The sequence below is a fragment of the Haliaeetus albicilla genome, chromosome 4, assembly GCF_947461875.1.
Source record: "Haliaeetus albicilla chromosome 4, bHalAlb1.1, whole genome shotgun sequence".
Lineage (NCBI taxonomy): Eukaryota > Metazoa > Chordata > Aves > Accipitriformes > Accipitridae > Haliaeetus > Haliaeetus albicilla.
This window is the reverse complement of record NC_091486.1, coordinates 8024549-8037777: the sequence shown is the minus strand read 5'-3', so window position 1 is coordinate 8037777 and position 13229 is coordinate 8024549. Positions and strand designations below refer to the sequence as shown.

Genomic DNA, 13229 nt, shown 5'->3' with positions numbered 1-13229 from the left:
GGCTTGGCTCCTCGTTCGTGGCGTTGGCGAGCGGGATGGCCTAAGGCCGCTTGTGCCAGGCGATGCCGTGGCTGACAGCCGGGACTGAAGAGCAGCTGGTGGCCCGCGATGCGTGCCAGCGGGAACTGTTTCAGTATCTATGAAAAATTGCTTAGAATCGCTCTGCCACCTGCAAAGTCATTAATCTCTGCCTAAACCGGGAATTTTGCTGTAATTAAGGTAGCTAAGGGCTGACTCTTTTTCAGTTCTGAAACCCTTTAAAAAGCGCTAGCGGCCCAAGCTTCCTGCAGTAGTGTTATTTCATGTTACGGTGTACTTGCCATACTGTGAACACAGTCTTTAATTGCAAAATGGTAAAGGCTGCCTGGCAATTTGGTTTGTTGTGCAGAGCTGAATCTTATTATATGCGATTCACTCACTGTTCACTGCAGAGGTCAGAGTAGAGGTTCTGGCTGGGTTAGTCTTTTTTGAAAGCTGGTATTGCTTTAATGCAGACTGTTGTGTCTTAGTACATAATTACAGCTTTTGAGGTTTTTTTTGTTGTTGTGGTGGTTGGTTTTTTTTTCTCCTTTTGAAGACAGCTAAGGGCTAAAGAGGTGGCAACGTCCAAGAAAAACTGCCCGGCTGTTTACAATTTATCCTGTGCTTACACTGTCTTTTAAATCCAAAGAAAATAAGAAAATAGTAGAATTAACTTGATAACCTTGGAGTCCAAGGCAGCCAAGCGGTGTGCCACAATGAATATTGCCAACGCCTTCTCCTCCATCCCTTTGGCAGCAGAGCCCAGGCCACGGTTTGCTTTCATGTGGAGGGGTGTCCAATACACCTGGAATTAACTGGCCTGGGGTGGAAGCACAAAGTTTATCTGCTTTTACCCTTCCTTTCCTCTTCCCCACTCCCACTGGGCAGGGAGCAAGCAGCTGTGTGGTGCTGAGCTGCCCCCCAGGGTTAACCCCCAACAGGTGTGGGGAACCAGTCCTGCACTTTGCTTCCAAAAGCACAGCCTGAGTCCTCTTTCCTGCTGGGCAGATTTGGAGAGCTCAGTGAACACAGATGGGTTTTCACAGGAAAATGTTGTAGTTGAGCTTCAGAAGCAAAGTAAAGCTTTGTGTTTGTTTTGAGCAGATGACTCCCTGGCTATTCCTTACCAATATCCTTTATAGTTCCTTAGTTTAAAAAATTGCATTATTGTAATTACCATTTATATATCATGAAAGAAAAAAAAAAAAACCAAAACATTTTAACTGGTGGAGAAGCAGCAGGATTGTAGACTCCATGTAAAATGCTAAACTTCCTGCAAGTTACTGGGAATAAAGGACTACACAAGTTTGACTTCCAAAACTACCAAACCAGAGTTGCTACCTATCAAAGCAACATAAAAGTTCTGAAGTTACTGTTTGCAAGATTTCAAACCAAGTTCTAACAATGCACATTTCCCACTAAAATATCCTGTTAAGATTACATTCAGGACAAATGCATTTTGCAGTTTGATTTATGATCATAATTATTTTCAGTTAGCTAAGAAAAGCTGCATGAAAGGATTCTGCATACAAAGGAATCACAGTCTCCATCCAAATTCTTGTTCTTGTGCAGCTACTGTTAATAAATCAAACTACAGCATGAGCTCAAATAACTCTTAACAGAACTGGGATAAGCACAGTTCTTACAGGAACGTATTTGCTGCTGAATTCTAGAGCAAGAAACGTAGTTCTCAGAGGGTTTTTTTTTTTGTTGGGGTTTTTTTTTTTGTTGTTGGCATGAAATATAAGTCAGTAATTTTGCTCCTTATTGGAAGGATGCACTTCCGATGTGGAATATATTACCAGTTCCTATGAACAAAAGTAATTAAGTTAAATTCATTCCAGTTGGCTTAGCTGAATAAACAACTGTTTTGAAACTTGGATTCATCAGTAGTAAGTCTGTGATGATACAATGCACTTAGCTTTGTAAAGTACAACTGGGTACACTATAAGATTTTAAAGTTAATAATTTGGGGAAGACTCCATGGTAAATTAATTACAACAGACTCATAAGCAAAGCTGCAAAGTATGTTATTCCTTGAATTGTCTGACTTCTAAACAAAGTTTAACTTTTACATTTCCAGTACTTTACCTAACTGACCTTTAGTATGATTGTTTTCTAATGGAGAACTCATCACAAAACATTAAAATTAAGTCTTGTTCAATGGCAGCTGCAAAAGATGATTTGCCCTTTTGTGAAATTCTGCACAATTTATACACAGCCTCACTGACCTTTTTGCAGCATAACCAATATGTGACTTCTCTGACATTTAAAAATCAAGGTAGCAACAATAACACAGACTGTCTAAACCATACCTCCTCCTGAAAGCTTTATCATGTAAAATGTTAAGCAAAAATTAAGTCAGGAATTACAAATATGTATGAATATTAAAGTAACTCTATTGCAGTGCCCAAGTAAGGAATGTTGCTCCTTGGCATCCACACTTACAAAAATGTTTTAAATTTGAAAAACAACTATCAGTCCATAAAAGGAATTTTCAAATACACTGGTTCCTCTCCAAACGCAGGGCACATCCTTTTGGTTGGGAGGAGGAGGAAGAGAAGTAGCTTTGCACATCACTGCAAATTAAGGAGGTTCAAGTGATTCATTTGAGAAAAAGGATGTCTAGAAAGAATTTCAGAAGTACTCTGACTTACAGAAACACCCAATTTCTCTAAATGTACACAGCTGGGCTCTTCACAGCATTTATAAATGAAAAAAACTGAAATAGGTTGGCTTACATTATTTGCTTTTTTTTCATTGCCAACAGATACATGAAATCCTTGCTGATTTGTTTTGTTTGTTATCCTAGAGGCTGGGTCAGGCAGGAAAACACACTACCTGCTCTCAAACTCGCTGTCCATTTATTTTCTCAGAATACTATATATCCCTTGTGTATTCCATGAGTGTGTGTAACCTTCTATCCATTCTCAAATAGTAATATAAAATAAAGAACAAGTCCATGGCTTGTATACAAGTTTCAAAAAAAAAAAGGGGGGGGGGAGAAGATACAAAGGAAATAGATTTAAACTTTAGGCAGTTATTGCATCATTAAAAAAAACCCCAACCCTTACTGGTTCATGATTATCTTGTGAGGATACAAAGCAAAAACCAGAGAGAGAGATATTGGATCTAATTTACTTTGAGAGATTTATTGCAATCTATTTTCACAATTTCATATGAAGCCTTTTTGTTAAGAAGACTCTTCTTCTCACCTGCTTCTCTACCTGACACTCATGTAAATTAACAATTGGCTGGTTTCCTCCTGATTTTCAAATTGCAAGCATCCAGTTATTTTAGCTTTGAGCCAATTCTGTAATTCAGAATATTCAACCTTGCTGACATAAGTTAAAAATGCAGAATTTTTATTGCATAATTTATTAAAATGTTTAGAAACATGATTCAGTTTACTGTGACACTAAGAATACTAACTCAAAGTATCACATTTTCATTAAAAATGTGCACAGTTGCCAATACAAAGAGTCTTGATCTGTGAAAATATTTTCTTTTAAATAAACAGCTAAGGATAAAAAAAAATATTGTGGCACTTCAGTAAACGAGATGTTCTTTTTTTTTAATTGTATATTATAATACTCAAATCAATAGACGTTCAACAGTAGCAGGGGATATGCTTGCAATTGTATCATATTTGCAGGGCAAATCATCTCAAACTTTCAAAAGCAGTTCATGTTAGGGTGTCAGTCGTTTGGGATCCCGTGGGAACATGGAGGTCTGACGAACATTATGCAGCCCTAGGTACAGCATGGTTACTCTTTCCAGCCCTACAACAAATGGAAAAAAACCGATCAGTATAGTCAGTCTTTTGTTTGAAACTCTTTGGAAGTTAAAGGTACTCTATACCTACAGCCAGCCTCAAATAGTAGTGTGACCAAAGACTGAGATGTATGCATTAGCACGTCCTAGTACAGAAAGGAGCTAGAACCAAAAATTAGGGATTTTACATACAGTGCCTTCTACCACATTACAGACTTTATTTGGAACATGTATCAATAAGCAATGGTCCTTGAGACTCAACCGTGCTCTGAATCACTTTGGACTTTCAAGAAAGATGGTGCAGAAAATTGAAATGGGAGGTGGGTAAGCGGGAGAACTGTATCTTGAATACAGTAACAGAAGTATAGTCCAAACCAGTCTTAACAGATTCGGAGTAAGAGACATTAAGTGCCATAAGCAACTACAGTAAAAACCTACAGTTGAGAAATTTTATCCCAAACCCTCTACAGTACAAAAATGTAGATTCAGCAACACATACCCATGTAACTATCTCCTGGGATCTTTATGATAATAAATATTTCACCGGTCATTGTGTTCTTTCTTTCTGAAATCTCAGAGGTTATGTGTGTACTGTGGAACATGGACGGACTTTCTAATCCATGGGGCTACATGAGATGAAACCCAGATGCATACTAGTTTTCACATACTGTGCTCCTTTGTTAAGGTTTCCATCTGAAACAGCTAGAAACCAGTGTTAATTCTCACAGCATCTCCTGTTTGGCTGGTACTTGGCCTGACCTCTGGGATGTGCCATGAAGAGCATTTACTCTGCAGAAGAGATGTAGCTTCAGCTTCCTTGATGTCAGTTCTGACTGGCCTAAATGATTTTGCGTCATCTGCAAATGCTGCATCTCCTCTGCTCACAAGTACTACATCATCATCGATGCTTACATCTTACAGGTGTTTCAAAACAACTGTCTCAACAGCATATTGCAGATCTAATGCATTTACTGAAGGCATACTTAGGAAGTTGTTCTGAGAACATGCTGAAAATGTACTAAATATACTTTACAAAAGTAAGGCAAATGCAGAAAGACTGAATCAAAGAAATTCTGTTTATTGATCAGGACCTACAAAGTGTCCTATTTCCACATGCATGAACAGATTTCATCCTGCTAATGAAAGCAATATGCGTAACTGTAAATTGTTACCATTAAGATGCCTAAACCCTATTTTTTTTTCATTTTAATATGTAAAATACTCACACCCAAGACATGAAGCCCCAATACCTTTCCTGAAAAAATTAGCATAAGCCAAACTGATCAGTGACATTCAGTCAAATCACTGAATAAAACAGGAGCAATCACTTATCTCTCCTCACTGCAGAACAGCTTCATCAAATGCACTGAGACCAGTGGCTTCTGTTATTAGTGGGCTATGATAAATCCATACATAATACAGTGCTTTCTTGATTCCTTAAATCTTCCTCATTGGTCAAATTTGAAGGTGACGTGCCTGGCTAATAAATGGGCACTTTTTCTGGTGATCGCCTACTTTTTTAAACTTGCCAGACTGTGCCATTAATATTTTGCCTATTTATTTTACAATAATCCTTACATTTTACCTTATCTCTTTAAATTCTCCAGGATAACAGCCCCACACATTTACCTAACAGGGCTGCTTGAATTTTATATTGAACCCTGCTTGAGACTGAGCAGTTTAAATTAAGCTCAGGCTAACACAGAAAAAAAAAAAAAAAACCCAAAAACAAACGGATACTTACCTATTCCACCACCTGCATGTGGAGGTGCACCAAAACGAAAGGAATCGATGTAAGCCTTTATTTTCTCTAAATCTAGAGAGGAAAAAGATATGTTTCTCACCTCCTTAATGAACCCCAAGCCAAATATAAAAGTGACTAGAGGACTGCAAACACAACAAAAAATTTACTAATTTAACTTACAAACTAACAGTGGGGTTTTTACTCATTAAACATATAAATTACCCAGGACTACCTAGAATTATGACTGTAACAGTTTTGTTTTATAATTTTGTTAATAACTTAATCAGGGAAGAAATTCTAGACTTGAGTAAGACCTAGGCCCAATTGTTCATTGTAACTTATGGAAAATGGTGACTTTGTGAATAAACTGCAGTGAGAAAGCGAAGCTTTAGCAACTATTTTCCCATCTTGCTACAGTGGGAGCTACTCCTTTTTTGCTACTGTGTACCTACCACTTCACTTTGCCATCACTGAAAGCATAATTTTAATCTACATTTTACTCTTGTGATCTCCACCTAATTTACTATTTTACCCTTCTATTACTTGCTGGCCTTGTCCCTGCTGAGTCTTTTTTTTTTTTTTTTTTTTTTTAATTTCACCAACAGACACTTCTTCCTTATTTGCTCTCTGTTCAAGATTTAAAAAGGACAGCCAACCAAGACTCTGCTAGAGTACTCTGTAAAAACTTTGTGAGAGTACAGAGAGGCACAACCAAATGAAACTTGTTTGTCTACCCTCATTCTGTTGAAGGTATTTCCTGCATTACAATCTCTCTAAAGTCCTCAGAAACAATTCCTTTTCATGAAGGGGTTGCTGGGAAACTAGCTAGTTTCTTAATACCACCACTCTAGAGTAAAATAGTTAAACAGAATTAGATGGGTTAACATTAAGAATGAAACAGTACTGTGATTTTAGCACTACTGCCATACAACAAATTCTACCCCAAATTCTTCCTCTAAAGGAAACAAATCCAATCATGATTTATATTCTTTTAAATTCAGCTTCATGTTGTTTGACTTGTTACCGATGCCGTGATGCTGGGCTCTTTCTGTCAGCAGCTGAGGATCGTGAATTCTCTGAGCTCCGGACAAGATCTCTTCCCCTCTCATGAACATATCGTAAGAGTTAGAGTTTTTCTGGAAAAACAAAGATGAGTTTATTTCCCACTTAGAGCTATTGCATCCTTAGGCGGCAAATATGCACCTCTCAAGTTCACTTATGATATCCAAAGTCGTGCATTAAGAGTGCAATATATTTGGAGTCTGCCTGGGAATTACAGCCCCTTTTGCTCCTCTCATTACACTGGAGTTGATTTAAAAATCTGAAGCTGATCCACATGCCCTTTGAAAAACCATTACACTTGCATGTAGCTATCCCAGCAAAAGATGTTCTAAAGATATTTACCCTGGATTTAGGAATAAACTGAGGAATTTCTAACAATGTAAAAAAGCATCTTTTCTGTTAAAGTGCCTGTTGCCGTAGAAAAATGTTTTTGCCTCTTTTCAGTGATGGCAGCAGTGCTCTGACCATGAAGATCTCTTCACAAAGATCTCACAGTTTTAGCTAGATTTGTTTCTTTTGGTATGTTTTCACCAGTGAAGAGTAACTGTAAACACTTTACAAGTCATGTAACACTGACCTAATCTTGTTATCAGAATTTTAATTATAACAGCAGATCATATAAATAGACTTTATCTATTTTGTCAAGTTATCCCTACAGGGAATAATTTAAACTACAAAAAAACCCCTATTGACAACAACAAAGAATTTTACTTACAGGGTTTACTGGGTCTGGCATTGTATAAAAAGGCCTCACAGCAAGAGGATATTTGTCAAGAATATAGAAGTCCGTATCATACTGAAAGAAGGTAATTTGAAACAGTTAGTACAAGAGAAAATGATGTAAAGAACAAATTACAAGAAGACACAACCAGTGCATCTTTGAAATAAAATAAAGATTTACAATAACTTTCCACAAATTTGACAGTATTATCTTAAAAAATAATAGTTATCAATAAAAGTGGTGTATTATTTTTTTCAGTTTTCCAAAACTACTTCTAGTATAAACTTATAAATGTTCAGCAGTAAAATGTCTTGCTGTAGTAACAGGTACTCATTTTTTTCCCAAAGATCTTGTGTTCTCCTATAGATTTAGTTAGAATCTGGTTTGGCATTTTTTTTTATTATCGTAAAAACTGGTTTTGGAACGTTCTATCCTGTTTGGTGCGCTCAGTATAACAGATGATAGAAATAAATATAAAAGATTGAAAATGGTTTGAAACAGCTTATTAATGATAAAGACAAAACTGTCAGTAGATTAAATAAGCAGCAGCAAAATGGGAATGCAGTCAGACAATTAAAAAATGCTTATGCTGATCACAAACTCTTCACAACTTCTGCGTGTTCCGAGATACTGTATTCTCAATCAGTGTGTAAAAAGTTGTTTTACATGAAGTAGGCGTTTATACCAACCCAATGACTCCATGACATCAGGTTTCAGATTCAATGACAAATTTATTTATTCTAAAATAATTGTTACCTTTTCCTTTACCAGGCGTCCCAGAAGCTTTTCATTAGGTGTGCTGAAAAAGATTATCACCATTAAAATTAAGTGATTTAAACTTGTCCTGATTATATACTTCATAAAGCTAAAAAGATTTCAAGCTACAGATCTGCTGCACCCTGCCCTTTAGAAAATCCAGTACTTGTTTCTGAATGTTTTGGATTGTGCAGACAGAAATAAAGTATATTTATTTTTGTTCCTAAATTAACTGATATCTTAAGATATTCTTGCTCTTAATGTAACTACTTCCTAGTCATCAGATTCTGATTACTGAAGAACTGTGTACTCTACTTCCTATTGGCATATACCTTATGCAGCCATTTCTTCTTAGGCACAATAAGTGAGAAACACCATAAGCAGTTGCTAAGGAAGTTATTTTGCTCTAGCAAACTCTTACGATTGAAAATTCTTTGATGCGCAGATCGTTTAACTGTAAAATCACACATTATCCTAATGGATATAATATGGGAAAGGACAGAAAAGTTTTAATTTATTAAGTGTCGTTAGAGAAGTTTATATACAGTTAATTAAACCCATCTTTCAGTAAATCAATGGGAATGCAATCATGAGTGCTTAATCATTTTCCTGGAGAGAAGAAATAGGAAGGTGTTACTGAAAAAAAAGACCTTAAGACTGAAGAATCTTTTTGTTTAATCCTATTCAAAAACGTGACAATTCACATGAAGGACTGCAATTGTTAGAAAAACAAATGCTTCTTATCCTTAGAAGGTTGAAGTTACTCTCACTTTATGTTGTAAGTTATTTTCTTTTGGATTTCAGACTTCATATGTATAGTCTATGTTAGAAGAAAGGACTATTTTCATATCCATTTATTTATCAAGAGATCTGGATATGAGTACTGCTTATTCCTCTAAAAGCTTGTGGCTCCTTCTCAATGGCTGTCAGTTGCACAGTGCAAAACTGGCACTTCACTACCACTTTCACAAGGCTCTGACACATTTTTGTACTGCCCAAGTACCTCAGATCTTCTTCATCACCCATTTCAACACCAGCCTCTCTAAGCATGGCCACAGCTTCACGGTATTCCAGCCTCAGAGTTGGCTCCAAAAACTTAAATGGCTCACACGGGAACTGTTTGTTCACTGTCTGAATTTCAGTTTGGAATCTATATAGGAGTAACAAGAACAGAAGCAAAATAAAAAACAATCAAGAAATGTATTCTTCTTGCATCTAATAATGATTTTGCAATGGCAATAAAATTTTGCCACAAGAGGTCCCTCTTGCAACATAAAAAACTTTTATAGCGACTTCTCGACAAATTCTGTACAATCCTAATGAAATGTTTCATGTAAGTTAATGCATCTACTTCAGTGATATACATGTTAATATTTTACTAATACTTCTGTTCTATTCCTTTTGTAAGAAATAATTGACTAGGTCAAATTTTCACAGTAAAGACACTGAGAAATCATCCCTTTGATTTTTAATATTTACCTGGGTTCTTCTTTGATTTGGGTAATATCCTATTTCAAATACAAAAGAGAAATTTCCTTCTAGCAGATGAAAAGATTTGCATTTCTGCTGGCAAGATAGTCTAATTTGTAAGTAGATGAAAAACACTTCCTAAACTTCTGGCCTGGCTTTTTAATGAGTTAGACTGTGAATAATGGAAAATCATCTTTGCTGCTTTCATAGCAGAGATGCAGGCTGTTACAATAAATTTGATTCAGAAAAACTTTCTTAGATAGTAAGTATGAATTTCAAAATAGAACAATCAGTCTACCTGTAGTGGCACAAAAAGAAGGATGTTTTAAATTAATGATGGATTATTTCTGTTAGGGAGTCCATTCAACAGTAAACAAGTTTTCTTAGTGCAAGCTAGCATACTCTAGGAGATGCAAGTCAGGCTAAAAATAGTTTACTGGCCTATGGCTTGAATGAACTTTAAGAGTCAGGGACAAAGAAATAGTTAAGAGCAAAGCAAAAATGTCTGACGTTCTGTTGTAAATCAGATTACTAATGATTATCTGACAAGCTGAGGATAAAATGCTTACCCATTTCATACCACAGTGCAAGAAATCTCCAACAAACAAAGTTGCTCATGAAATGGAAAATGCTCTCGTTACCTTTCCTGAAGTCCCTTGAATATCTGCACCAAGGTATCTGCAATCTCATCTACCACTTCATGATAGTGATAGTTAAAAGCCATTTCAATATCCAGACCAACAAACTCAGTCAGGTGTCTGTGTGTATTGGAGTCCTCAGCTCTAAATACTGTAAAATTAAACAACAGAAATTCTAACTGACCTGAAATTATCATTCCATTTTGAAAAATAACACTGACAATCAATCACATCAGCATTTGGATCAGGCAGACAATGCTGTCTTTAGACATGACAATTCTCACTGAAAAACAAAAAGAAAACTAGCTGCCTCGGAGCATCATTTATAACAACAGTGACAGCATTATTGTAGCTATGGTGCTCAAAGATACAAGACAGACAAGACTTGTAGAGAGGCAGTATCTCTTGTCAGACCAACAGACAGAAGTGGAAAAAACAGACAAGTTTTCAGGCACATATGAACATTCATATTTGAAAACTGCCTTTTTCAGAGGAAATAAACTTGTGCACGTGTGTGTGTTCTGTGGGTTTGGGGTTTTTTCAGATAGATGAGTCTAATATAAACAGATCTTCTTATAAACCATGGCTGATTTGTTAGTAATTAACAAGAAATTTAAGATCTTCTGAATTACTTGCATTTTTATTTTACAAGCTGTTACTGACTTGTTCTCCAGCATTTCCAGCTTACGTATCTTTAAACCTGTCTTTGAAGTCTTAGAAAAAAAATGCTGTATTACCACCTAAAGAGGCCATGTCCTATCAGCTTTTGAGAAAGAGAGCACGAGCCTGGAAATTACTAATTTTTTATTATTTACTGACAGCCCAGTTAAACGTATGTGTTTTCTAAATAAAGTTGTTTGGTACATATACAAAACCAAGGGATAAGTATATGTTAATATGCAATCTGAAGCACATAAAACCTAGCTTGCCTGTTTTAACTGCTTACTACTGGGCAACTAAAGGCAACTAGGCAACTGCTGGGCATGGTTAATAGGAAACTATGGCTTCAGTAACCACAGTGTTGTTCCATGTTTTACTAACTTCATCATATCATCAATTTCCAATGCAACTCTATTCCTTCTCCTCACAGAACAGCAGACACTGGAGAAGAGTACTCCATGCGTATTTCAGCATTTTAGTTTTGTTCCAGAAACTTCTCCATCAACTTTACTCTCATTAGTCGCCCCAACTGAAATTTGTGTTTGGTAAGTGAAACTATATTAAGTGAAACCATTCAAAGCTTTCAGTGTGCATGTTATCTTATTTGTACCACAGCTGCTAAAAGCCATCACTGCACACTTCACACTGTGGATAAACCAACACTTTTCTTACCTGGCCCAACGCAAAAAACCTTTTCAAAGTCAGCACATATACACATCTGCTTGTACAGCTGTGGGGACTGAGCCAGGTAGGCACTGCTTTTGAAGTATGATACAGTAAACACATTGGCTCCTCCTTCACTGGCAGCTGAAAAGCAAATCCTTGCAGTAATTATTAAAATAAAAATGTAAAAAATAGATCAGAGGTAGAGTTATAGACTATTGGTCTTACATTTACAGATCAGGAGATTTTTTTCTTCAAAGTATATTAGAGGAAAAAGATATAATTTGCATCCATTAATGCTAAGGGAAGTTTTGCAGCTCAGGACTGTCACACATAGTCTTGCAAATCTGCAAATTTAGTTGGGGTAGTTTAAAATGTTACTATTCCCACCTGTCCATCATCTTAGAGTGAGAACAGCAGAGAATGCATGCTTGTACCACCACATCTACTTGCAGCCCAACACTGCTGTGGAAACCAGTCTTTATCAGTGACGTAGGCTTCCACGGGTTAACTGCAGAGGCCGAGATGAAAGCGCATATCCTGTTTTGCCAGGACCATCCTCTCTAACTGCAGACATCTCTCTCAGAGCCAAACCTAGATTTACCAGAGGACATCTGCCAAAGGTATAAAGCTTTTTCTCAGTTTGAGGCAGTTTTTGTAGACAGTTACCTTGAGAGAATAGGAACCAAGAACACATGCATTTGAATCCTTTACTGCAAACTGCCTACCAAAACTGTTAGCTGAGTCGCTTTACCTTTCCATTTCCCAGTGTGTGGTATGAGAGTTATAGTTGCCTAACTTGCTAACAAAAGCATGCTAGCGTGAAAGATTAGTTAATAATCTGTGAAAGTTCTAATGTTTAGATAACTCTAGGTAAAGTACCAATTATTATTGTTACTAACCATTCCACTGAGATTAATGTTTCTTTTCTTTCATTACCACTACTCCCACTGAAATGGTTTCAGTGAGTATTTTTGAATATAGGTAACTTTAAAAAATCTCAAATCTTAGACTAGTTATGAGATTTAAATCGACTTAACTTAGTTATTTTTACAAAATATGATCTCATCCAAACAATAGGATGCTTGCTTGCTTTCAGTGGTACACTGCACAGTAAGAATAGCACACTTCCTCAAAGGTCCTACGTAAATAAACTACTTGGGAGTCTTTAGTAATTCATGCTGTTTCAACTGCCTCTCCAGGAAAAAAGTTACTTCATCTTATAGTTCAGTGATACTTTCCATGTTCAAAGAATACTTGCTTACATGTATTTTGTTAAAAAGCCCTTTTTTAATCTCAATCAAGAGCTGTCTTCAAAAATATAGACAGAAGTATAAAATTCAGTAGGCAAAATGTATGCATATAATGAATGCACATACAATGAGAATACTATAGAAATTCTGCCCTACATTTTCCATGCCGTATGTCTTAGCAACATCAACAAAACCTCAAAGAACACCAATAAGATGTAAGAAAAACATCCACCAGTAAATCAAGTAATTTGACTTTTGAAAACAATACAGCAGGTCAACAACAGAACTAGAAGCAAAATCTACATTTCTAGACTTTTAGTTGGGCTGAAGCTGTTGTGCCACACTTTCAGAAAAATGATCTACCACCTTCTATTCAGCCATATGCTCATTGCTAAAGAAGTGACATCATATTTTATACCATGATATGCTTGTTGTAACTTTTTTATGGTGGAAGTTGCTTTTAATCT

At 36.4% G+C, this 13229-nt stretch overlaps 1 protein-coding gene across 1 annotated transcript in view; it reads right to left on the bottom strand.

Annotated features, from left to right (window-relative positions):
• Window positions 1-3152: 3152 nt before the first annotated feature.
• Window positions 3153-13229, bottom strand: part of DARS1 (aspartyl-tRNA synthetase 1) — a 42274-nt gene continuing 32197 nt past the window's right edge. The window contains exons 9-16 of the mRNA XM_069780787.1: window positions 11519-11653; window positions 10190-10337; window positions 9082-9228; window positions 8079-8121; window positions 7317-7397; window positions 6564-6675; window positions 5540-5611; window positions 3153-3803 (exon numbers count right to left, since the gene is read on the bottom strand). Of these exons, the coding sequence (XP_069636888.1) occupies window positions 3712-3803; window positions 5540-5611; window positions 6564-6675; window positions 7317-7397; window positions 8079-8121; window positions 9082-9228; window positions 10190-10337; window positions 11519-11653 (830 nt within the window). The 3' untranslated portion in view covers window positions 3153-3711. The remainder of the gene's footprint in view (window positions 3804-5539; window positions 5612-6563; window positions 6676-7316; window positions 7398-8078; window positions 8122-9081; window positions 9229-10189; window positions 10338-11518; window positions 11654-13229) is intronic.